This window comes from Macaca nemestrina, chromosome 1, assembly GCF_043159975.1.
Source record: "Macaca nemestrina isolate mMacNem1 chromosome 1, mMacNem.hap1, whole genome shotgun sequence".
NCBI classification, from domain to species: domain Eukaryota; kingdom Metazoa; phylum Chordata; class Mammalia; order Primates; family Cercopithecidae; genus Macaca; species Macaca nemestrina.
Window position 1 is genome coordinate 11529246 of NC_092125.1, and position 27243 is coordinate 11556488.

Here is a 27243-nt window from a genome sequence, read left to right on the forward strand (position 1 = left end):
GACTTTCCTATTTATAAAAGCAATTCTCAACTAGAAATTTTAAATCGTAACAATATCCACATGTTAAGAAATAGATATTTTCATTCTATATCATACGATAAAACAAAAAAAAAATGCAAACTGAATTAAACCTCAGATAGAATGAAGTCATTTGAAGAAGGAATATGGTAGGGAATGCAGAGTTAAAGTCTGACCAAGTATGATGGGAAGATGATTCATGCAGTTATTTTCATGCCACAGAATATTTACGTGCAGTAAAATACATATTTGTAGACAAGTATGTTCTGCAAAGGGCAACGATCTAATGAATAGAGGATGTAAACAAACATATTGAAGCAAAAACAAGATAGATTGTATACTGTACTTTTGCAAAGAACTTGATTTCTTGTTCATAAGGGAAATGTTCTCCTTTGCCTCTGCTGCCACCATCTGTAGATGTGAAGAGTTTTTAGGTAAATGCTGCACTGGAAACATTGCAAGATATTCATCCATAATGCAAAGGTTAGAAAGCATGGCTAAATGTATTATCCCACTACACTGAATGGAAAAAGCCAACCAAAAATACAAAGGCAAGCTTTGGCAGTGTCATTAAAAATAAAAGGATTTTTTTAAATACCCAAATCTAAATTTAAAAAGCTATTGAGGACAGCCCATGGTTGTGGTTAGAAACACAAACACATTTGTGTAGCTTTGAGATCTTATTGACATAGGGAGGGGAAAATGGAATAGAATAAAGTAAAAATCCCACATTTTCAGTAGCCTTTAAGAAAAGAAGCTCACTGGGGAGGGGACAGTGGGTGTAAATTGAATAAACATAATTGGTTAGATACTAACCCTGGCCTCTAATAATACAGATTGCCTCTTGGTGTGACCGAAAGTTAAAGCTTCTCAATTTAAGATACAAACTAAAACACTGCAGGAAGTCAGGATCTGTGACAAGGAGGAGGACAGCAATTTTAATATTAGGTTGGCAAATTAGCATTCCGCTAAAGAATAAAGAAATTTTGACCTATGTCAAAAGATAATTTTCATAAGCGAAGTAAAAACACCCAAGTTTTCCCTATGGTTTAAAAAATGATCCAAAGTCAAGAATTGATTAACCTAATTCATTTAGCTTAGAAGGTGGCCTTTCTTACCTCCTTCATATATATGGAAAAGGTTCATGCATACATTAATAGACGAGGTAATAATAAACTATAATAACCACGATGGCATGCAGAACATATTGGAGAGCTAAAAAATTCAGAATTGAGTATCAGGTTTTAGTAAAATTTGTAAGCAGAGCTTCCAGATATTTAAGAGCCAAGCTGACTTTTGCTTGAAAAAGTTATTTTGCAAAATAATAATAATAATAATAATAACTTGAGATAATAGTTTGTCAAATTTTAGACAAAAATATAAGATAATTTTTAGGAAACTGAGGCTACTATTTTGCAATATCAGAATGCTCTCCCCATGAAGAAGCAAAAGAAAATTATGGTTTTTTAACACTTGCAAATTTCATTTGCATGGCACTTTGGCATTTGAATCTCTCTTAAGCACATTATGCAAAATGGCTGGATTCAGATAATAGACTTTCTCATATAAAGTTATCTCAAGATAAAATTTTGTACACAGCCAAATCTGCTCATATTTCAATGAATTAAATAGGAAATGTCTTTTACTACATTTAAACAAACGCTTATGTGCAAAATGTGAAAAAGATGTGGAGAGAATATAATCTATGGTATAATATAAAAATGAGAAAAAGGCATATGCATATTTTTACTACCACAATTAACTTAGGTCTAGGAATGGCTACATTAGAGATGTGCTACAAAATCACTAAAGTGAAGGATAAAGGGAGAGGGCAATATAGCAGTTTCACTTGTGATAACAATGAAAGATGGAAATTAAAATAAACACGGTATTGACAATCACAGCTCTATCTGCTCCTCTAACAGAGTTCCTGAACCTAATTTGCCCTGGCAAAGCCATCCGAAAACGGTACCTATAACATCAGGCATTGTGAAAAAGGTTATTTGGTTGGGCTCTGTCATTGTAGCCTACTTTCTCTCCCGTGCTCTGTTTATAAGACCCTCTACCCTGTGGATGGAATGAAATGTGTCAAGTGGGTGAATGTACCCTGGAGCAAGATTCTCACCACCCCCATACATGAACTGTAGTAGGTAGTTTATTCAGACATTTGAATAAAGTGTGAATAATACCTAAACACACTTCTTCCCTTCAAATTGGTGTTTGTGTTCTCCAATGTGAAGGTAAAAAACAAACAACTTTCTTGTTCCTTTCTCCAAATGATGACTCTTTCTTTCTCTCCTGTCCCTTGTATCTCCAAAAACAAGACTGGATATTGGAGTTGCTACCCATATCGGATCCTTTCAAATGTGGATCAGAAATTGCAACATTTAGCTTTCTGGGTAAAAGCTTCAATAATTCACCCCTACCTCATTTTTGTTCTCCAGTTAAATTTCATTAATTCAGATCAATTTGGCTATGTATTAGGATAAGTCAGGAATCATATTTTTAAAAATTGTTAGTTGTATGAATCACAGAGAGATTACAGATTATAAATTAGCTTGTAGTGTAAACTTTCATGAAAAAGATGCGCTCAAAGAGAGCAACAATATAGTATTTGAACTGTAGAGGCAGGTTGAAAGAGAAGTCAATTGTTTATGAGAACGATGCTCAACTGGAAAATCTTCAATCACATTTAGGATACGAGAGGCCAGAAAGAAGAGAATACCAGAGCTCTAATTTCTACAAACTTAAATCTGGTGCTATGGCAGAAACTAGATTTACACCCTAAGACAAACAGCAGCTAAGGGACCCAAAATGAATGGCCCTAGAGGAAAGGTGTTGAACGCAAAACGAGTGAGTGTTAAAAATAAAGAGAAAACCTTGAGAACAAAAATGAAAATAAATGAATAACCACCAGAAGAGCACACTGTTTTCAAAAGGGAACAACCCGGAGTTCCTCACACCGTATTACTACGCAGTGGCGGGAAGGTGCTCTGACATTAAGCAGTTAACAAGTTGAATTTTAATTCAACAACGAGGAGGGTCACAAAACAACAGAAGTGACCAGAGGCTGCTTTGATCATCTGTGCTGAATCTAAGGCTTAATGAATGAGGTTTTAAAAATTCGGAGACAGCACTGGGCCAGGTGGGAAAGAGGTCTTTCGCCGTACCCTAAGAGCATAATAAAGGATTCTGCACTGCAGTTACTCTAGTATTAATGTATTTCCCTACAAAGGCTAAACGCAAGGCCTCTATAGTGTTTAGAAATTTTGAAAATCCATAGTTTTGCAAGTTTTTCTTATGAGTAGAGCAATTAATTTCATAGGTAAGATTTAACTCTACCTTACAATTCTGATGTCCTTCCAATGTATCTTTCAAAGTGAAAAAAATGAATGCCAATAAACATTATAAGGAGAATAACTTAGATGTTAGATTTTTAAAACTTCACAGACTTTACCCACTCCCCAAGAACTTGTTCATCCACTGACTGTTGAATTCTACTTAGTAGTAGGATGAATAGATGGGTTGACACCACCACAAATAGCTCAGCAGCCAGTGTTGTTCTATATCCTGATGTTGTAAACATTAAGAACAACAAACATTGGGCTATTAGCAATGGGACTATGGCACCTACCAAACTCCAGGATATACTGATGGGCTTCATCCACATAGCGAATGAGTTGTTGGAGGAAACTGTAGGCAAATCGTTTCTCAATAGAAGGCGTGTCCAGTTCCAGGTCCTTAAATCCTCTGGAACAGCAAAAATGAAATAGGGAAAGCAATTTGTACAAAGCCTCTTAGAAGGTAAAATTGTGTGTGTGTGTGTGTGTGTGTGTGTGTGTGTGTATGTATATATCCATACATGTTTATATATGTTTATATATACATATAAATTTTGAAGTTTATCTAATGTTATTGTAGCTCAAGGAAAAAGTAAGATTTAACCTATAAAGAATATTTTGCACATGATATAAAGCTTCAGTGAGTAACTCTCTTATTGTGCAACAAAATGTTGCATTTACAAAAACAGAGTGTGATTTTTTGCCTGGGGATTTTGCCTAAATGATGGATAGTGATTTAATATATGTAGCAAAAGGAACTCACTTATGTGGTACACAGCTAGAGGTGTAAATGTTTCTGATGTGTGTATTTTGAACATATTAAACAGTACCTCAAAGGTGTAAACAGATCATTGAATTCATTTTCAGCTTTAAACATGATGGAGATATTTAAATATTCACCCTCATGAAAAGAGTGTGTAATTAGGGTATGTGTACTTTTACCTGGATACAGCATATCCATTGATCTGCAAGAACTTGAGGATGTCCTGTGCTTTTTCTCTATCCTTGGCTTTCTCTTTGGCTGTCAGTGTATCATAGGGCACCAGCAGAGGGTGGTTACCTCCTCCTAAGAGTATGTCAGGACAAGAACACAGCATAGTAATTTGAAAATAATCTGAGATGAGACACAGATATATCATTGGACCACACTATAAAACTTTTCATGTCCTTTAATAATACACAGAGCATATAAGACTCTTCTGCCTCTATTGCCTTTAATGTTTCAATTAATTCAGAAAAACTACTCAAAGAAAGGCTGTGCATATGCCTTCTAAGAGGCAGTTAAAACACGAACATGCATGCATTTGTAACACTGAGTGACAATAATATCTGCATTCGCCAACGAGAGAGAAGCAGCTGTATTCTCTTCTCTGTTCAAAGCAATTCTGAATGTGGAGAGTGGAAATAAATGCTAAATCATACTTAGCAGGATTTAGAAAAGTTATAAAGCATGTTTCAGGGGTTATGCTTCATTTGCTGCCCCACAGAGAGAAGAGTAAAAGTCTTAAATATGGAATTTTTATTATATCTCTCAGATCAGAGAGTACTTCGTAGTCACATTATTTATAAATATACAAAACCACATATAGATGTGCTACATTGAAAGTGGATCACTCTTAAGTGTCTAATACTTGACTTTAAGACCTAGGGGCAAGTACCTTTTAGCAAGAGTCTAGATTTCTAATATACTTATCCTGATAATACTTACTAAAGTAGTCTTTCTTTCAGATTTAAAAATTCTAGAAAATATGTAAATTTAAAAAAACTAATACGCAGAAAAACCTTTCTAAAAATTACAAATTATGTAAGAATTTTGGTTAAAATTTTGCAAAAATTATAAAAATATTTTAAAATGCACTGTTAATTTCAGATGTAAAGATTTGGTACAAAGAATGCTATTAAAACAGCGGCAAACTGAATAGCATGGTATGCCTCACATTTAACATTCGTAAAATATGTATGGTAATAGATATTGTGTGGGAGGCTGAGCTACCCTGAAATACAACTGCTAAGGAAATTCCAGGAAGAATAATTGAGAATAAATATTGTTTGAATTATAACAACATATAGCCTATGAAATCAGTTTCCAATACAGTTTAGCCAGGAGCTACTGCAACAATGACAAATGTTGAATTTGCCCTACACAATAAATAAGCAAGCAAAGGAAGAAATGTCTGCTTCCCCAGTGCTGGCTTTGACTGAGAGTGCCATCTGCAGACATGCAATCGCCCACTGAACTTTAATACCATTAGGTGACACTGTGCTATCATATATGCACGGCGGTTGTCCAGAACTACAGAGCTAACAAATACTAACCACGCTAAGGAATTCAGGTACTTCACAGTATATTAACAATATCAAGCACAATACAGCTGTTAGAAGACAACGACAACAAACACTCGTGAACAGCAAGAGGATATAGAATTTGTTACTAAGTTTCGTAGAAACCAAATTTGACTTTTGTCCTAATCAAAGATGTAATTTAACAGGACACTTTATAAGGATACTATAATTAACAACAATTTATTCTATATTCTCAAATAGCTACAAGAGCAGATTCTGAATGTTCCCAACACAAAGAAATATAAATGTTTGAGGTGATGGATATGCTAATTACCCTGATTTGAACATTACACGTTGTATACATTATGCAAATATCACACTGTAAGTCATATAGACAATTACGTATCGGTTAAAAATAAAAGCAAAACTCTTTTTAAAATCAAGCACCGAATTCCATCACCCTAGTTTAATCAACCATCACCTAGTTCGAACTCCATTACTGCATTTAGTCCTAGAGAATGCTATTAATTTGGCAACTTAATTTGTAATCAGTGATTTGGGGGCCACATACCAACAAGTTACTGTCGGGGAGGTGGGGAGAGAAAGAGAGAGACGCAGAAAGAGGTCTATAATTTAAAAATCCTAAGAACACAAAGTACCCACTAACTCGGTAACTCTTCTCACTCTATTCGACCTCCACTGAACTAGAAGGCGAAGGGATCTGAAAGCCTGCCAGGTGACTGAAATCTACGTCCTCACTGTGCCTCTAACTAGCAGTGTGACCATGGACATTTACCTTGCACTTCCACCCTCATCTTTCCCATTTATGATATGGGTGTAGACATCTCGTGCTGAAGGAAACCAGCTCCTTGGAGAGGCAAATGAATGAGCAATAATTCCGAGGATATTACCGCACATACTAGCACGGACTCATGAACCCATTCATACTACAGGGTGAACAAACACTTGACACCAGTGAACTGTCTGTAGCTTAACAACAGATGACCATGGTACAAAATATTTGAAGTGCCAGTGTGAAAATAACATTTTTTCACTAATTTGGGAGTGCCACTCATACTTTTTGGACTTATACTCCTTTATTTCTATTAACTCCTTATGGCATCTGATTTTCCCTCAGACTTTTCAAGATTCCAAAAGAGCACTGAAGATCAGATGACTAAGACAAGCAAAAGAAGCATTTTTCTCCTGATTTTCCTAAAGCAGATTCATCTTCTCTGCACAGATGGAGGGATGATAAAAGAGAAGAGAATGGGTGAAAGCAAAACTGGGCAGCTTTGGCCCTGATTCTTTCAGTGTTTTTGACTTCTCATTTCTATTTCTCTCTCTCTCTCTCTCTCTCTCTCTCTCTCACACACACACACACACACACACACACACACACACCCAGACACCAAGACATCGGGTGGTGACAGATTCCTCCCACCTACTCTTATTGGCAGTGGGAGTAGAGCTGGCAGGATGCAACTGCCTACAACTGTTGGCTATAAGGATCCTCCTCACTATTAATGTCCCCGAGTGAGAAAACAACTTTGAAAAAAAAACACATGTAGTTTCTGCTCCGAAACTGGCCACAGTCTGTAACCTATCTCCTATTCCCAAGACTCACTTCTCTGGTTTGCTAACCTCCATAACCTAAAAGCCAGGATCCAGGATTGCATATTTCAACCCCTTTCCCACTGGTCTGCCATTCTGGTTCTAAACAAGTTCCTTTTCTAAAATGAAATCCATATGTGCAGTAAGAGAATTAAAGACAGCGAGGACTCATTTCCCCTACCTCGCCACTTAGTCTGCTGAACTAGGTTAGTTGCCCAACTACAGATTATACATTTGAGCCAATACAAGTTGTATGCAGAAGTATGGATGTGCCATCTACTAGTGGTATGACTTAAAGAAAACATCAATCTGGCTCAGAAATTTAAATAATGATGATTTTCTATCATGCTTATTTAGAAAAGCATATAGGTTGTGTATATCTAATCTGAAAATCTGAAATCCAAATGTTCCAAAATCAGACACTTTTTGAGTGTCTACATGATGCTCAAAGGAAACACTTATTGGAGCACTTAAAATTTTGGGTTTTGGATTTGGGATGCTGAACCCATATATTTAATGCAAATATTTAAAAAATCTGAAAAAATCTCAACTTTCAAACAGTTTTGGTTCCAAACATTTTGGATAAGGGATAATCAACTTGTAATAAAACAGCTGCTTATTATTTTTAATTTTGACTCTACTACAGTGACTGAAACATAGTTTAAAAAAAGGAACAGATACTTTTTCATGTAATCCGCTCATGTAACAAGCAGTGATTTTGTTTATCAGTTATGTGGGCAATGCCCTGTCAAGAATTTCACAAAACAAAACTCTATGACTCATTTTCCATCCATCCATTCACCCATGCACCCATGAGCCAAACAATGAATTAATCATTCATTTAACAAACATTTATGGGGCGGTTTTAGAATACAGGCATATTATCCTTGAGCAGCATTTTGAAACAGGCAATTTAAAAATGTGAAATCTTCTCTTTTCCTCTCTGTGACTAACCCTAATTTGTGTTACTCTGTTTCCTAGTGCTTGGTGCCAGGTACCATCCTTCCATATCACAGTTTTACTTTTCACCATGAAACATCCCCACTTTCAAAATCTTCTCCCCTTCTACATTTTTACCTAGTCAAATAAACAAAAAGTAGAAGATTTATTGGCACCTGTAACTATACAATAAGGACTACAAAAGAAATAAATGTTGTGGCCCTGACCTTGAAAATAATATATTCCTATTGGGGGAAAGAAAACCATATAGGAAGTCATTAACGACAGCACATATGCTCGCACACACACCCCCCCCACATTATGAACAATATGTGTATAGACTAATGGCAAATAAATAACGTTGAAAGATATCATCAGTGTAGCATACATTAAATTGAAGAAAATATTCATGCAAATACATTTTAAAAGACTTGAGAAATACCTAAGAGAACATTAGGTCATTTAGCATTTGAATAAAAAAAAACGGGAAAAGTGCAAGCAAAAGCATGTAAGAGACAGTAACATAGCTGGACTAGACGAAAGAGGCTGAGACACGAAATAAAAAGGGGTGAAATAGGAGATATTTAAGTTGGGGAAGAGAGTCAGGGAGGGAAGTCTAAGTCATTCATAGAACAAATCAGATATCAGGATGAGAAGTATAGAAATCTATAAGCTAAAACAGGTAAAAGAAAGCTGCCAAAATTCTGAGATACAAGAAAATATATACTAGTCGCTAGGAAATTACAGCATTTCCACCTTCAATCTGTTATAGGCACATTTAAACCATTCTAATTTTAAAAAGTTATAATAAGCTCTTGTGCTAAAAAGACTACTTCATGTATATATTCATGTGATTGAACCCTGATTGTTTTTTAATACACGTTTTTAGAAAATATTACCTTTGGACTCCAACTCCATTTTCTTTTTCTTTGCCCATATATTATGGTAGTTTTCAGCCATCATTTCTGCCATAGCCTTAAAACAAAAATATTTATTACTTCAACAAGTAAAAAAGGATAACATTGCTTTCTAATACGTAATATTAGATGCCTTAAAGGAATAACTAACACAGTATTAGTGCTACAATACATTTAAAAGATAATCACACACTCTTCTTTAGAATCTGAATCCCAGCGAATTGTAAGGATTTGCAATATGACACAGTAACTAAACAGCAGATGAGAATGGTCATTGTTATTCATAATGTTTGAAGACACTGATTCAATAATGAAACCAAAATAGCTATGGACTTCAGAAAAAAAAATTATTTACAAGTTCTTGTTTTAATTTCCAAAGCCTTAAAAATGACCTAAACCTTATTAAACTTGAATGTGGAGAATGTTAGATGGACAGTCAAAGATCTAATTTCTAAATCAATCTCTGTCCAAACTAGGTAAGAGATCTTAGACTAGCCAAGTTAATCTTTCTGTGACCTTTTGGGTTTTGATTAAGATTACCTCTAAGATTCTTTTTACATTTGATTTTCAAGTTTACTGTGTCATTTTAAGACATTCATATGGGAGCAATAACAAATGGCAAACAAAACAATTTAACAATATGTACATTTTATATTTTCATTCTTATTTCTCTTGGAACGATACAGTTACCAACAATGCTAATATGTTATTTAAACACCAAATTGACCTATTAACTTTATGTCTCAAGGCAATAAATTTTATCTTACTTTCAAATCTGCTATTTCAAAGTAGGTTCCTTGGTGACAAAAAAGAACAGAGGAGACTATGAATGGAGCAATAAGGATTGCAAATGCAATCAATTTCTCAGGGAAAACTTAAAAGAAAGTGGCCCTTGCGCAGAGCATTATTAACTATTTACTTTCTTCTCACACACAACTATTTAACATAGAGATTTTTAAATGGCTATTATCTATCTTTAAGGAAAATATGTTATATGGCTGAAACATCCTAGAAAAAGTTGTATCAACTTCTTTTTTTTTTTTTTTTTTTTCTTTGAGAGGGAGTCTCACTCTGTCACTCAGGCTGGAGTGCAGTGGTGCAATCTCAGCTCACTGCAACCTCCGCCTCCCAGGTCCAAGTGATTCTCCTGCCTCAGCCTCCCAAGTAGCTGGGACTATAGGTGTGTGCCACCACACCCAGCTATCAATTTTGATAGTACTAAAAAATTAGAGTATATAATCTATAAATTCCGTGGATCCATTATAGGATCACCACATTCAAATAAACCACGCTGTGAAATATATGCAGGAAAGTATTACGTTATGCTTCTTAAAAATTAAATTTGGAGACTATTTTTAAAAGTTGATAGTACTTACATGCAGGTCTCTAGATAGCGTAACATTGCTCATGTCAATGGCCCGGGGACTGTAACCATGGGCAGCGTCTACAGAAACCTAGATCATTCATGTGAAAAAATAGTGCCTCATTAAAAACCTTGTGAAGAGAGACTTAAATTACACTTTAAAAATATAACACAAACTTCCAAACATAGTGTTTCCTCAGATAAAACTGGCAAGTTTCTTTACAAAATGATGTTGTAAACACATCTCGCACATTAACATTATATTTGGGTGTCTGAAAAACGATTTATGATTGACAATCCTGAAAATTAACTATCAGAATTTAACATATTGTGCCATGAATCCAAAATGTTGAAACATTATCTTACGCAGGGGACCATTGCATTTTTTAGTTTCTTACAAATCCAAAATGGCTGCAATGAAATTTACTCTTCCTCAAGCAAGCGAGAGTTAATCAAAGATGTCACTATTTACAAATGTCTTCATGAGTCAAATGTTAGAATAAAGTACAACTAACTTTTAAATTATAATAGTATGTCATACGGTATTCAATAATGCACTTGGAAATCCTCGAGGAAGAGAGTTTTTTAATTTCTGAATTAAAGCTTTTAAAAAATGAAATATATCTCTTCATCAATTTTAAGGAAGTTTCACTACCATCCTGGGCACTTACCTCCTTCCACCCAATGGCATATTATGTGAAAGTGTACCACAGAAATGAGCTCTGGTTCCTGCTTATAAATCCAAAACTATACCGTGATATATTTCATAATTGTGTATATTCTCTTATTAAAAATGCATAAACAAAAAACAAACTAAAAACAAAATGAAAATATAGCTCATTATCATGCTTGTAAAATAAAAGTGAGTGTAACATATGCTATAATTAATAACAGGCTCATGAGTGATACTTAACTTTCGGGTCAGTTTTGACGGCACCCTGGCTTCTGTGCTTTCACCATGAGGACACTGTTCAAACCTTGTTTAAAGGAGGCAAACACCATGCTGGAATAAATCCAGCTTTTTCTGTACCTCACTTCTGTTTTCTGAGCATCACTTCCCTTTTTGTCTATAAATGTTATCTGGCCACATGGCAGTCCCGGACTCTCACTGAACCTGTCCTGGTTCCAGGGACTGCCACTGGTTCTGTTAAACTCTGTTAAATTTAATTTGTCTGAACTTTTTCTTTTTTTTTTTTTTTTTTTTTTTTTTTTTTGAGACGGAGTCTGGCTCTGTCGCCCAGGCTGGAGTGCAGTGGCCGGATCTCAGCTCACTGCAAGCCCCGCCTCCCGGGTTCCCGCCATTCTCCTGCCTCAGCCTCCCGAGTAGCTGGGACTACAGGCGCCACCACCACGCCCGGCTAATTTTTTGTATTTTTTTAGTAGAGACGGGGTTTCACTGTGTTCGCCAGGATGGTCTCGATCTCCTGACCTTGTGATCCGCCCGTCTCGGCCTCCCAAAGTGGAACTTTTTCTTTTAATATGCTAAATAGACCACCTGCTTCAAATGCTGGTATGAAATGAGGTAATGGATTTAAAACCCGTAGCAAAGTGCCTGACACAAAGGAATGGATCAGGGATTTTAGTAAATGGCTATTCTCACTGCTAGTATACTATCATTACCACCACTACTAACATAACTACCATCAACACCATAGCTCCCATACAGTTGTAGTGAGGAGTGGGTGAACATATTTGGGAGTCATAATTTTGCCTACCACAACATACAAAATCAAAGCCATTATTCTCTGCTTGCTGTCCCCAGCACTCCTATGGTCTTTACTTCACCTAACACGGCTATCAACTTGGGGACACAAGCTAGAATCCATGGCAATCATCTCAGATTATTCCCCTTCATCATCATGTCAATGTCCCCATCCAAATCGCATCTTGAATTGTAGCCCCCATAATTCCATCATGTTGTGGGGGTACCCAGCGGGAGATAACTGAATCATGGGGGTGCTTTCCTCCATACTGTTCTCGTGGTAGGGAATAAGTCTCACAAGATCTGGTGGTTTTATAAGGGGAGACCCCTTTCGCTTGGCTCCTCATTCTTCTCTTGTCTGCTGCCATGTGAGATGTGCCTTTCACCTCCCACCACGATTGTGTGGCCTCTCCAACCACGTGGAACTGTGAGTCAATTAAACCTCCTCCTTTGTAAATCGCCCAGTTTCAGGTGTGTCCTTATCAGCAGCGTAAACACAGACTAATATACTCCCCTTCATCTATTATCATGTATCAGCCACAAAATTCTGTCTACCTCAAAAATATCCCTGGGACATACCATGGTGTTCTGTTTCCACTGTCTCTGCTCTAATTCAGACACAACATTTTTTGGTTTTTGTTGTTTTTTCTGGGATGTCTACAACATCCCCCTCAGGAGTCTATCTTTCTGCCTTCAGTCTCATCCTTCTCTAACTCATTCTCCATTTTGTTGTCAGAATTACATTTCCAAACTATTTATTTTGTTCTTCCCTAAGCAATGTCTTCTCCACTGTACAGCAAAAATATGTGGGCACGGGCTGGGCTTTATTAATATTTCCAGCATCTGACACATACCATCTCTCATTAATGTGAAGATTATAAAACGATTCCCAATCTCACAGATATTAAAACAGGGCAAGTGTATGTCTTAAAACTGGTGACAAATTATATTAGACTTTCTGCAAATTTTATTGATAGCAATAACTCTATAACTCTATTTGTTCCTAAAATAGATTTCCCACGATTTAATCTCCCCTTAAACCATTTTCCTTATATAACTGAAATTTACAAGTTTTTCACTTTAAGTTCTTGAGGCCAGTTTTAATAACGTAGGTAAATATTTGCTTATTTAGGGACAGATTCTTTTTATGCTTTTAATTGCCTGTTTTTCTTCTTCAGATACACAGAAATCAGAAGACTGGCCAAGTCTTGCACAATTTCAGGTTCCCTGGACTATGCACCGTCTTGGAGCCAGGGGGTTTAACATTCATACTAATCTTATTAGCATTAACAGCAGCAGTAGCAACTACCAGGTGTGTGGTCATCGGGACACACAGATTATCTCATTTCATCTTCAGAACAACTCTGAACAGTAGGTATTACTTTTTATCATTTTAAAATGAGAGAAAAGAGGCTCAAGAGAAATTAAATAATTTTAAAAGTCATAAACTGTATTATGTAGATAGCAAACAGCAGCACCAAATTTTGAAAGTGATTCTAACACCAAAGCACTTATCCAGGTCCTTAAGATGGTCCCCCGTGTCCTATAGGACCTGGCCCCTGAGACCACTGTACCCTCATGTTACTCACTGGATTCCAGCCTCGCTCACTTCCTTATCTCCCACACACTCCCACCTTAGCACATGTGCAATGTTTGGGACATTCTTCCTCCAAATCTGTGTAACTCCCTCAACTCTTTCAGGTTTTTATTCAATTCACCTTCTGATGAAATATACCTGAAAGCTCCATATTAAAATTGCAACTCACCTCCAAACACCTTCCAAATCTCCCTGTTGCACTCCCAATTTGCCTTTCTATGCTGTTTTCTTTTTTCATGATATTTGTCATACTCTATCATAGCACAGCTAGAACTTGTTTTTCTGAAGACAGAGTCTCTCTTACACTGTTATCTAGGCTGAAGTGAAGTGGCACCAACACAGTTCACTGCAGCCTCAACCTCCTGGCTTTATTCAATCCTCCCACCTCAGCCTCCTGAGTAGTTGGGATTACAGGTGTGTGCCGTGCAACCACACCTGACTAGTTTTTCTATTTTTTGTAGAGATGTTGTTTTGCCATATTACCCAGGCTGCTTTCAAACTCCTGGGCTCAAGCAATTCCCCTGCCTTAGCCTCCCATAGTGCTGGGATTGCAGGCATGAGCCACCATGCCTGGCCTTTCTATCCGTTGTTTATTTCCCCCATTAGAATGTAAGCTCCTGGACAGCAGAGATTTTTGTCCATTTTGTCACTGATCTATCTGAAAAGCTTAGGACAATGCAGCATACATAATGGGTGCTCAATAAATATCTGCTGAAGGAATGAATGCATCATCCCTCTATCCTATCCCGTATTTTAGTTCTAGATAAGTAACACGTTCCAAAAGTTTCATTCTAATCTCCCTTCCCCTTCCAGGGTATAAGCTTATTTTTTCATTTGTTTTAAGTAGTTTTTATCCTACATTTGTAGTACTGAAAAATGGATATGAGGTAAGGCATTGGAATTTGGGAGTAAACAAGTAATTGTTGAAAACCTGTGGGATATGCCTGAGATTGTCAGAAATGTTCTTTGCTGTTGACTTTAGTATCCCTACTAAGGAGGGGGTCAAAATCCACCCAGTTAACCCCTCTCCAATCAACTTCTTGTAACTTTTATCAGCCCTTATATACTCTATTGTATATTCCGGCAAGTTGATACTGGTGTTATTCATACCCTTATGTTTGTCTTACATGTGCAAATTCTAAAGCCCTAAGTGGGTGGTAAATTTCCTGAAATCAGGATTCGTGTCTTCCTCTGGTATTCATGGCAAACAAAAGACATTCATCAGATTATTGATCCACATAAAGATAGTAAGGACAAAAATTATGGCTCACCTATATTGAAATATATGCCAGTTATTAAGTGATTAATAAGCATCATAACGAGAACACTCACAACATTCTTTCAAAGCAGAGACTCACACCAGCTTCATTTTAAAGATGAGAAAACTGCAGCATACAGAGGTTAACCAGTTTACCCAAGCTCACATAACTAGCTAGGTACTCAGGGGTGAGACCAGAATGTCAACCCAGGCTGGCTGTGCCAGATACTGCCATTAACCATGGGCCACCTGTACGTCCCTGAGGGAGTGCTGAGCCCCAGTAAAAAAAAAAAAAAAAAAAGCTGGTGCATTCAGGGTCGGAATCACATCTACACATGATCTTCACTCATCCATTTACATTCCTTATATAAAATGATGCTATAAAGTGTTCCTTTAGTCAGAAGAGTTTATACATGATAGAAAATTGCTTTATAATCACATAAGAAATCAGTAACAGAAAAAAGACAAAGAAGTTTAACAAGATGATAGTTGAAAAACAAAAAGCTATAAAAACAAAAAGCTATAAGTAATGAAGAAATGACAATCTATGTTAATATTTGAAATAATATGGGTTTATGCTTAAAGAACCTTTGGGCGAAAATAATGGCAAGAGTTATACATAGATTTGTGGCCTTCGGTGTATATTGCTCCCCATTTCTGAGGCTGACAGAACTATTCTTTCTTTCTTACCTACAGGCCAAAGTGCTACAAACACAAATATACTTTTTCATTTACCACTAATGAAATGCCCTCAATAAATGCTCTCAACAGAAATACTGACATAACAATAGTAACAATAAGAGTTCACATTTAATGAGGCAAACAGAGATCAAATACCCAAATGTACATTTTTAGAAAGCAGCACTACTAGGATTTAAGCCCAAGTGGTGAAATTCCATAGCCCTTCCTCTTACCTTACAAACTGTGCCTCTGGCACAAGCATCACCTAATATTTTGAAATCACATTCGAGATTTAAGAATAAATTTCAAAAATCACATGTCACTGTAAAAATCACTAAGACACGAGAGATGATTCCACGGGTTAATAGGATCTATTAAGGGCTTACTATTAGAACAAAAAGGAGAAAGGGAAAGAGGGGTGATATAAAATATATATGATTTTAAATTAGAGTACATAATTTTTGCTATTAAGAGCAGTGGAAGAATCTTCCTTTTTTTCATGAAGCTTAAAGTCATCTGCATTTGCAGTAATTTCTTATTTCTTATCTGCCTTACAGAATAATTTTTAAAAATCATCCCTTTCTCTACACTGTGTAGTGCCTTGTACATACCACTAGTCTCACCCTTTCTGTACCATGTTGTAGTAGATTTAACTTGACCTTATCTAACACTATTTTATGATTTTTAGGATTACAATTGTCTTGCTGTCTTTGTATTCTCATTGCCTAGTACGCATTTTGTGCTCAGCATTTGTTGAAACAGATTAAAATAAAAGCTATTTTACTTAGAAAAGCGTAAAGAAACAAAAAATAGATAAAACACACTTTTATAGTTTCCATCCATATATGATACATCCCAAAGACAATTTAATGTAAAATATGCCCAAATCAGAACTCAATTTATTTAAAAGTATATTTCATCCCTTGTAAGTTGAATTCCTAGGTATTTTATTCTCTTTGAAGCTATTGTGAATGGGAGTTCATTCATGATTTGGCTCTCTGTTTGCCTGTTACTGGTGTATAAGAATGCTTGTGATTTTTGCACATTGATTTTGTATCCTGAGACTTTGCTGAAGTTGCTTATCAGCTTAAGGAGATTTTGGGCTGAGACAATGGGGTTTTCTAAATATACAATCATGTCATCTGCAAACAGGGACAATTTGACTTCTTTTCCTAACTGAATACCCTATATTTACTTCTCTTGCCTGATTGCCCTAACCAGAACTTCCAATACTATGTTGAATAGGAGTGGTGAGAGAGGGCATCCTTGTCTTGTGCCAGTTTTCAAAGGGAATGCTTCCAGTTTTTGCCCATTCAGTATGATATTGGCTGTGGGTTTGTCATAAATAGCTCTTATTATTTTGAGATACGTTCCATCAATACCAAAAATAAAAGAGGACACAAACAAATGGAAGAACATACCATGCCCATGGATAGGAAGAATCAATATTGTGAAAATGGCCATACTGCCCAAGGTAATTTATAGATTCAATGCCATCCCCATTAAGCTACCAATGACTTTCTTCACAAAATTGGAAAAAACTGCTTTAAAGTTCACATGGAACCAAAAAAGACCCCTCGTTGCCAAGACAATCCTAAGCCAAAAGAACAAAGCTGGAGGCATCACGCTACCTGACTTCAAACTATACTACAAGGCTACAGTAACCAAAACAGCATGGTACTGGTACTAAAACAGAGATATAGACCAATGGAACAGAACAGAGCCCTCAGAAATAATACCACACATCTACAGCCATCTGATCTTTGACAAACCTGACAAAACAAGCAATGGGGAAAAGATTCCCTATTTAATAAATGGTGCTGGGAAAATTGGCTAGCCATAAGTAGAAAGCTGAAACTAGATCCTTTCCTTACTCCTTATACGAAAATTAATTCAAGATGGATTAGAGACTTAAATGTTAGACCTAAAACCACAAAAACCCTAGAAGAAAACCTAGGTAATACCATTCAGGACATAGGCATGGACAAGGACTTCATGTCTAAAACACCAAAAGCAACGGCAACAAAAGCCAAAATTGACAAATGGGATCTAATTAAACTGAAGAGCTTCTGCACAGCAAAAGAAACTACCATCACAGTGAACAGGCAACCTACAGAATGGGAGAAAATTTTTGCAATCTACTCATCTGACAAAGGGCTAATATCCAGAACCTATAAAGAACTTAAACAAATTTACAAGAAAAAAAACAAACAACCCCATCAAAAAGTGGGCAAAGGATATGAACAGACATTTCTCAAAAGAAGACATTCATACAGCCAACAGACACGTGAAAAAATGCTCATCATCACTTGCCATCAGAGAAATGCAAATCAAAACCACAATAAGATACCATCTCATACCAGTTAGAATGGCAATCATTAAAAAATCAGGAAACAACAGGTGCTGGAGAGGATGTAAAGAAACGGGAACACTTTTACACTGTTGGTGGGACTATAAACTAATTCAACCATTGTGGAAAACAGTGTGGCGATTCCTCAAGGATCTAGAACTAGAAATACCATTTGACCCAGCCATCCCATTACTGGGGATATACCAAAAGGATTATAAGTCATGCTGCTATAAAGACACATGCACACGTATGTTTATTGCAGCACTATTCACAATAGCAAAGACTTGGAATCAACCCAAATGTCCATCAGTGACAGACTGGATTAAGAAAATGTGGCACATATACACCATGGAATACTATGCAGCCATAGAAAAGGATGAGTTCGTGTCCTTTGTAGGGACATGGATGCAGCTGGAAACCATCATTTTCAGCAAACTACCGCAAGAACAGAAAACCAAATACTGCATGTTCTCACTCATAGGTGCGAACTGAACAATGAGATCACTTGGACACAGGAAGGGGATCATCACACACCGGGTCCTATTGTGGGGAGGGAGGTGGGGAGGGATAGCATTAGGAGATATACCTAATGTAAATGACGAGTTGATGGGTTCAGCACACCAACATGGCACATGTATACATATGTAACAAACCTGCATGTTGTGCACATGTACCCTAGAACTTAAGGTATAAAAAAAAAATTTGAAATGATACAAAAAAAAGTCTATTTCAACTATGGAGCATGTGAAGCACATGCTGTTAGACCCTCATTTTTTCTTTCAAAAAAAGGATATCTGTGTAAATAGCAATAATAAACAACATTTGGTGTAAACCACATATATAGTGAGTTGAGGGGTCAAGAAAAGAATAATGACAGGTTTAGCTCCCAGGAGAAATGAGAGGGTCAAAGGTAAGCAGCTCACATGACCTTGTGACTAAATGTTAATGGGTGGCATTTGGTGTCCACCCTGAACCCCAGCTTTTCCACAGCAAGGCTGTGCCTTACTCTTGCCACCTTGAGCACCTAAGACCTATGGGTAGAGTCTTGCTTGTTGGTTGAACTCCCTTGACATGGTCCAGTAGCAACATCTTCTGTGAATTCTTGCTCTGCCTGTGTGGCTGTATACCTGCCCTCTGCAGACAGGAGCACCCCTGTGCGTTCTAGATCTGCATCATGACTGTCTGAACATCCTACTCTTTCCTAAGAACCAACCCTCAGATCCCACTGGAAATGAGAAGAAAGCTTCATAGACAAACTAACTGTAGCGAATGAACATGATGTGCTGTTTCCATTAGCAAAACTTCAGGACCTTACAACTGAGTACTTCTTCTTCTTTTTTAAATGTTTTATTATACTTTAAGTTCTGGGGTACTTGTGCAGAACGTGCAGGTTTGTTACATAGGTATACACATGCCACGGTGGTTTGCTGCACCCATCAACCCATCACCTACATTAGGTATTTCTCTTAATGCTTTCCCTCCCCTAGCTCCCCACCCCACGACAGGTCCTGGTGTGTGATGTTCCCCTCCCTGTGTCCATGTGTTCTCATTATTCAACTCCCACTTATGAGTGAGAACATGTGGTGTTTGGTTTTCTGTTCCTGTGTTAGTTTGCTGAGAATGATGGTTTCCAGCTTCACCCATGTCCTACAGCTGGTTACTTCTTCTATACTAGCCAGAAAACGGAAGGCTTGTACATAAAGTCCAGTAACTTAATCATCATTTAACCTCCCTTGAAACTAAAGAAAAGGTAATATAGCTTTTTTCTCTCCCTTCTAAATTTTGTGAGTCTTCAGAATTTTCAAATTATTTTTTAAGAAAAACCCAATAATTAAATTTAACAAAATTATTTAGTCCATAACATAAGCAGTTGATTCATCACCATGATGAATTCTTACCTGGCTTGTCTGAGAAATACGACGAGTCCGGTTGTAAAGGGCCATGCTGTCTCCCTCTCGAGTTCTTTCAATTCTCCAGCCCCAAGCCAGCATAGTTTTTAAAGATTCTTTGATTGGCCAGCGATAAATTTCTTTTTCCTAGAGAAGAAAAACCAAAAAACAACAGATATATTATGAATGTAAATAAAAACGTTAAGTAACGCTTTGCTCTTGAATAGAGTGCCTTCACTTTTTAAAAATTCGATGCGCATAGCTTATTTAAAAATAAAAAAGGAAAGTAAAATTCTAAAAGCAGAGTGTGAGCAGAGATCTAGTTTTACTAATGTTACTAAGAGGGATCCTCACTTTGTTCATTATATAGCATCAAGGTCAATTTCCTTTAGCAGACCTGGTTCCTAGGACCTAACACAGAAACTACGAAGGAGAGACACAGAACAAAAGGACAGCTTATGTAATATACATGTGACTCACAATGAAGTGAAATCCTTTTCCCTTCATTTGTCAAGATATTCATTTTTTTCCCCAAAGAAGTCAAATATATGAAAACCTATACATAATAAGCACATTATTACTTTGTCATTACTCATCAAGAAACTTTTAAACATGGTAAGAAGATTTTTAAAAGTACTTAAAAATATGGAAGAGGAATAAAAACCAAAAAGGAAAAGAAAAATGTTAAGGAGAGAAGAGAATAAACACAGAAATGCTGACAGAAAATAAGAATGGAGAAGAAAAGACAAAATATAAGAAGTTTTTTAAAAATGGGGCCTTGGAAGAAAAAATACCAACTTTAAAATAAAGAAGTCATTTTCATATAAAAATATGTAACAAAGAAAAATGTTTTCCAAAAGAATAAAAACTTTACAAACTAAAACAAACAAAAAATCCTCACCTTTTCAGACAATAGCTTGTACGGCTTCATTAATGGTTGAACCTTAGAAGAGTCTGAATATATTTCTCCATAAATCCATCCATTTGCCAACTAAAAAAAAAAGGCAAACATTAAAAATTGTTTTACATGTGTTAATTTTAGAGGGTGTACATATACAGGTGTTTAAGTGCATGTTTGATAAAATAAACCTAAAGTGAACTAAAGTAAGGGTTAAGATTGAAATTTTATCCAGCATAAGTCACTATAAAGATATCCATCCTAATCAATGTTATTTTCTTTTATTTTAAATTTCAGATTCAGGGAGTAAATGTACAGTTTTGTTGCATGGATGTATTGCATGATGTATTTTCAGTAATCATCTGGAACAAGTCTTTTTATCCAGAGACTAGAAGCACCCAATCTTCCTTAAACAGACCAAGGTCTTGCAATTGTGCCGATAAGCATTCCCACAGGAGGAGGCTACAGGGATGCATGGTCCCAAGGATATCTATTCTGACCCATCTTGGGACCCCACCTGTGAAGTGTAAATAAAAAACATGCATTTTAAATAGGAAAACTAGAGTATGCATCTCAGAGTCTTCTCTGAATAATGCTACCTGTTTTATCCATTCTTTCATCAAATTTTCTCTCAACACATTCATTCCATATTATTTTGCCCATTTGTACATATCGCCATTTCCCTATATCATTTCTCGTCTGCCTACAGAGTCTGAGTAATTAGACTGGAATACCTTCCTGTAATATTCCTCTCCATCACCAACTCCACCCACTCAGTACTTAGTGGAGTTGTTTTGTAAGATAGATCCTTACTGACTTACGTAGTAAATCGGTTACTGAACGAAGAACCAGATACTTATCAAAACCAGCAAAAAAGGGTTTCTTAGAGGGACTGAAAGACTGACTGGCCAGGGCAATGTTTGAAACTCAATATGACATCTCTAGCATGATGATCTTGATTTGTTACGAAGCATACACATCCTCTGGAAGCAACCTTTGGTGTCTGATTTTCATTTTACCAAAACAGTATATGAGTATTTTAGGTTCTTGAACCATCTCAACTCAACTCCTCTGATGAACCTACTTTATCCTCTGTCAAGTTTAGACTGAGCTCAACTTAAATGTGAATATTCAGGCATAAGATTTCCTTTAGAAAATCTCATAATATGTAGAAATTATCTCATAGATGCAGCTACTTTAGTTTTCTCATTTGTGTTGTTTTTCTTGAAAACACACAAAAAAGTCACCTGGCCAATGTAATCTATTTTTAGTAAACTGCAGATCTAGTTGGTAGTAAGAAATGCAACAGAAGAATAGAAAAGGTAAATAATTGTTAAATCCTGATTAAGAATTCTCAAGATTTTATCTGATATAGAACTATACCTAAAACCTGGCCAGGCATGGTGGCTCATGCCTGTAATCTCAGCAGTTTGGAAGGCTGAGGCTGGTTGAACAACTGCTTGAGGCCAACAGTTGGAGACCAGCCTGGGCAACATAGCAAGATCTCATCTCTATAAAAAATATTAACAATTAGCCAGGTATGGTGGTGTGCACCTGTAGTCCCAACTATTCAGGAGGTTGAGGCAAGAGGATCGCTTGACCCCAGTAGTTCCAGGATGCAGTGAAGTATGATCACACCACTGCACTCCAGCCTGGGCGGCAGAGCAGGACTCAAAAAATAAACCCAAAAAACCTACATATGAAACCAAAGTTTCCTTAAAAGGTGAATTCTGAACGGGGGTCACCATTTCCTCCTGAAGCCCTTGGTGATTACTGCTTTTTACTCCGATAAACAATATATGTTATAGCAACTATATTTATAATGTAATTAATAGATCTTTTGAAAGCTTAAAATAGTGCTTATTCATAAGTGTATTATATTTGTGTTAATGATAGAGCTAGCTAAATATTATATTATTATATAAGCTAATTGTAATTAAGTATTTTTTCCTAATTTAGATCAAGTTCTCATTTTAAAAGAGAACACTGTCATGGTCAGAAGTATTGAACAGTGACCAGTCATTAATAATGACTACTGAATAAGAACGTAATTCTCTTTTTACCTTGTCCATTGACCACTTGTCATGCGAGTGTTCTGCATATTTGTTAATGAAGTATTCCAACTTCTCAGGAATTGTAATACTATGAGAAAAGTAAAGACAAAAGAGCTTGATTTTCACAGAATTTACAGGAATCACATTAATAATTTACTCACAGCTAATGAATGCTTATATCTCATTCAATTTTAACTGTTAAACACTACTGTTAACAAAGAATTACATTTTTCTATTTTCAGAACAATATAAGAAAAGTCAAGCAGATAATGTTCTATCTGCTCATCTTATATTGATTCATAGTTTATGTGCTAACATAACAAATTAAATATCATAAAACTATAATAACAATTATTATTAAATACATAAATTGAAATAATTAAATACATTCAAAGATTAGGACAATATATTACACAACAAAGAAAATACAAGCACTAAATTTAGTAGTGATGTGTTAAAATTTTTAAATATTCATGGTCCACAAATAACAGTGTAAATGTTACTAGAATTAACTATAGGGAAAATAATTAACTTCTGCTTTTTGTTAATATTTACTCTTGACTCCTTTTGTGTTTAAATGAATATTTAGTTCCTTGATGTTGAGGACATGCAAATGATGACCAAGTCTGATGGTAAATCTAAGGCTTAAAACATATCTATGAATGGAAAATCAAATATATATAAAAAATTCTATTCATTAATGAATATATCTTATTAAAGTATTAACTTTGAGAACACAATTCTACATAAAATCTAGTATAAGATGGTTTGTTGTTGTTTTCCAGCAGTTAACAGTAATTGAACTATAAGACATACACATACCTAAGAAGCAATATATAAAAAATTGTAATCATCTAGAAATCATTGATATCACCGCATAAACCTGTATCTGTTAAGAAGTCCCCAAAGGGGCAAGCCTAGGTAAATTAATATCCATGCCCACACTTATTAATTAATTGGATTTAATGAACCAACACCAAAACCATGACATTGTTCTGATATTTAAAAATCTCAGGTTAGATCATATGTTAGCAAACCACAAACTTACCCATGTAGGAATGTGAACATGTGATATATTGGTTTACTTACTTCGGAGGAGATACAAAAGATCAATCACATAAGCCAAATACTGGGGGATGGGGGAAAGGGTCTTTTCTCACAGGACTGTCATCAAAGACCAAACATGCAAATTTAAGGCATTATCAAACTAATGGCATACCACTCAGGTTGAAATTCTGATCTGGTTATGGAAGCTAAATCAGCTGGGGGCCACTCAGAAGCCTCAAAGTTGAACTCCCAAGCAAATTCAGAAGCCGTGGATAAGAACTACCAAGTGTCTACCTTGCTAAAACTGATCTTGCTGAGCACCATGGAATCAGTAAGAGAATGTGGCATGAAGAGGCAGCTTTCCTTGCACATGGAGAACCATGATCCTACTTAAAAACAGTAACAACAACAACAAAATGCTCAGACTTCAAACACCTGAAGTTCCCAAACATCCTATCCGTAGAACAATTGTTGCAACTAAGTACATGTAACAAGTTTCATAATGTTAAAGAATGTTGTTTCATCTTTGGTTTTGGTTGTTAAACTGCATTCTAACTGCATGCTGAATTTTCCAGAAAAATTCTCATTCGATATTCCCTTCCATCTCGTGCTGTGTTTTATCAAGTTGAACATCAGCTGTGAACCCTGGACCTTGCTGAGATGTAGTGATGGGTGAAGGGATTCCCTTGCCACTCACAGAAACAGCTTTGCAGTGCATGCTGGGAATATCCTAAGTAAAAGATGTTATATAGAGGTTGATTCATAGTTACTATTAAACATTTAGGGTAATTTTTCAACTAAAAATATAACTGACAGACTTTCTTAATTCTATTATAGATATTACATATACAGAGTCTTGATTGTGTTAAAAATATCCTCGAAGGTACATCTTATCTATTTCTGATATTAGTATAATCATTATTATTACTATCATTTTATAAATTAAAAGGACCCCTATTAAAAGGATACCAATTCAAAGGGGGCATGTATTAGAGAAAGTTCACTTTAGTACCTTATTCAATTTCAGACTTCACACATCATTTACAATAAAAATCTGCTGCAATAGAAAGAGTCCATACTTTGAGGTATCAACAGGTTGTGGGTTAAAGTTCCCTTCAGAATCCATTGATGACTGTTTTTCCATCATACTGACATAATTTGACTCCATGTAGTCTGGAGGCAAAGCTCCCGCAACTGCACTCAGGCAAGGCAGTGCCAGTTTGAAAAGCTCTTGTTCATATTTCTGGGAAAAATGGAGGACCAAAAAAGAAATTACTATATAGCAAAAGTTGTCAGCATGATCATCAGGGCTACAGAAGGTTGCAGAAGAAAATCTGAATTACCCTGGGCTAACTGAACTCTCTGATAATTCTTTTTCTAGAAAATGAAACACAGAGCCTAAAACCCCATCAAACATAAAAGAAGCTGCAGCTAGATTTACAAACATAAAAGAAGCTGCAGCAGTTTCAGTTTAAGGAGAATAAAATCTTTGACTCTCCAACACATTGGAAATGAAGTAAACTTTAATATCGTCAACGTGTAAAATATCGTTACAAGATAAACATCATTTCAGTCAATAGGGACTATATTACTTATAGTTAGTTATAGATAATTCCTGTACATTATAATGAGTATACATGAAAAATACAGAAAGCATAACATTCTAGAGAGTGAGAAATTTTAACCGATCCATGTTGCATTATAAAGGTTTGAAAAATAAAATTCTGAGCTGGAAAAGAAATTCCATAGAAAGTATGCATGATAAAAATTTATAGGAAGAGGTATTTGAGTATTAAGTTAAATTTATATTTATAGATTTTCTAAAAAATAAAAATAATAATTTAAATTATTTCACTTTAAATGTTCATTGTTAAATAAACATAAATGATTCTAAAAAATACTTACACATTATTTTAAAAGGACTCAGTTTACCAAAGGAAATTCAGTAAGAAAAAGCATTAAAGTGTTGCTACCAAATGTAATTGCAGACAAACATTCCTCTACTATGTAGCAAACTTGTGGTAATACTACTCCAATCATCTAATAATGTCAATCTGGGAATTCAAACTAATTTTGATTAATTTAAGCATGAACATACAAGACTTGTTGTTCTGCCTTTTCTCTAAGATCAACACCTGCCAGCCATCTGAAAACACAGGAACTATTCATTATAAATTTTGCAACTATAAGGGAATGCCATATATGCAATGCAACATTGAGTGAAGGTATCTAAAGCTCCATAGCAGCAAAGCTGGAGACTTTAGCAGGAGACCGGGATATTACAATTACATAAGATTTCATGTTTTATATTTTTGTATTGGATATAATTTCTTTGGCCTTTATAAGATTGGAGATGGGACTAGGGAGAGTCTGAGTCCAAATGCGCCAGAAACTTATCAACCCTGTGCGTAATTTCCTGAACTGCTTAGCCATTTGACATTCAGAAACAGTGTTGTGATCACAAGGAAAATGCTACCATAATGATTAAGAAAAATAAATATAAATTGCATTTTCAACATTTATTATGAAGTTGAGAAAAGAGAAAAAATAAAACCATATGTGTCTTGGTTAGCAAAGACAGTATTCAACTAGGAATACTATCTTACTAAGAAAGTGTGGCTTTGTGCCATTGGACTGATACAAACGAACCCACAAAATCTTAAATTACCTTTTGAGACAGGGCATCAAAAATGCCCCAGAACAACTTTCTTGATAAATGAAGTTCTTCTTCTGAGGCAGCACCAAAGTTTCCCCACCCTCCAGGCAGGCAGTAATATTTCCAGCATCTTTCATAATGATTTGTCAGCAGCTATGTAGGAAAACAGTTACAAAAGCAATGAGCTATCAAAACCTTTTGGATTTTTTTTTTCATTTCTCCTCATAAGACACTGTAATGCTACATTATAAGGTCAACTGAAGTGAAATTGCTCAATCCCATGTAAACTCTCTTGGAGAATACTATCACCGTGGATACTACGTGTGATAGTTAATATTGAGGGTCAACTTGACTGGATTGAAGGATGCAGAGTATTGATCCTGGGTGTGTCTGTGAGGGTGTTGACAAAGGACGTTAACATTTGAGTCAGTGGGTGGACAGGGAGAGACAGACCCACCCTCAATCTAGGTGGGCACCATCTAATCAGCTGCCAACAGGGCTAGGATAAAAGCAGGCAGAAGAATGCGGAAGGACTGGACTTGCTGAATCTTCTGGCCTTCATCTTTCTCCTATGCTGGGTGCTTCCTGCCCTGGAACATCAGACTCCAAGTTCTTCAGCTTTTAGGCTTTTGGACC

General features: G+C 36.1%; 1 protein-coding gene across 21 annotated transcripts in view; it reads right to left on the bottom strand.

The window, feature by feature from the left end:
- Positions 1–27243, bottom strand: part of LOC105474624 (ryanodine receptor 2) — a 786480-nt gene that overhangs the window by 157349 nt on the left and 601888 nt on the right. For 14 of the 21 annotated variants that reach the window (XM_071073921.1, XM_071073859.1, XM_071073838.1 and 11 more), the window contains 11 exons: positions 26620–26760; positions 25031–25194; positions 22914–22992; positions 20854–20943; positions 19962–20099; positions 10489–10566; positions 9095–9170; positions 4302–4425; positions 3653–3768; positions 835–930; positions 365–429 (listed from right to left, as the gene is read on the bottom strand). In XM_071073921.1, the coding sequence (XP_070930022.1) occupies positions 365–429; positions 835–930; positions 3653–3768; positions 4302–4425; positions 9095–9170; positions 10489–10566; positions 19962–20099; positions 20854–20943; positions 22914–22992; positions 25031–25194; positions 26620–26760 (1167 nt within the window). The remainder of the gene's footprint in view (positions 1–364; positions 430–834; positions 931–3652; positions 3769–4301; positions 4426–9094; positions 9171–10488; positions 10567–19961; positions 20100–20853; positions 20944–22913; positions 22993–25030; positions 25195–26619; positions 26761–27243) is intronic. The other 7 variants (XM_071073912.1, XM_071073903.1, XM_071073919.1 and 4 more) reach the window with 2 other exon arrangements.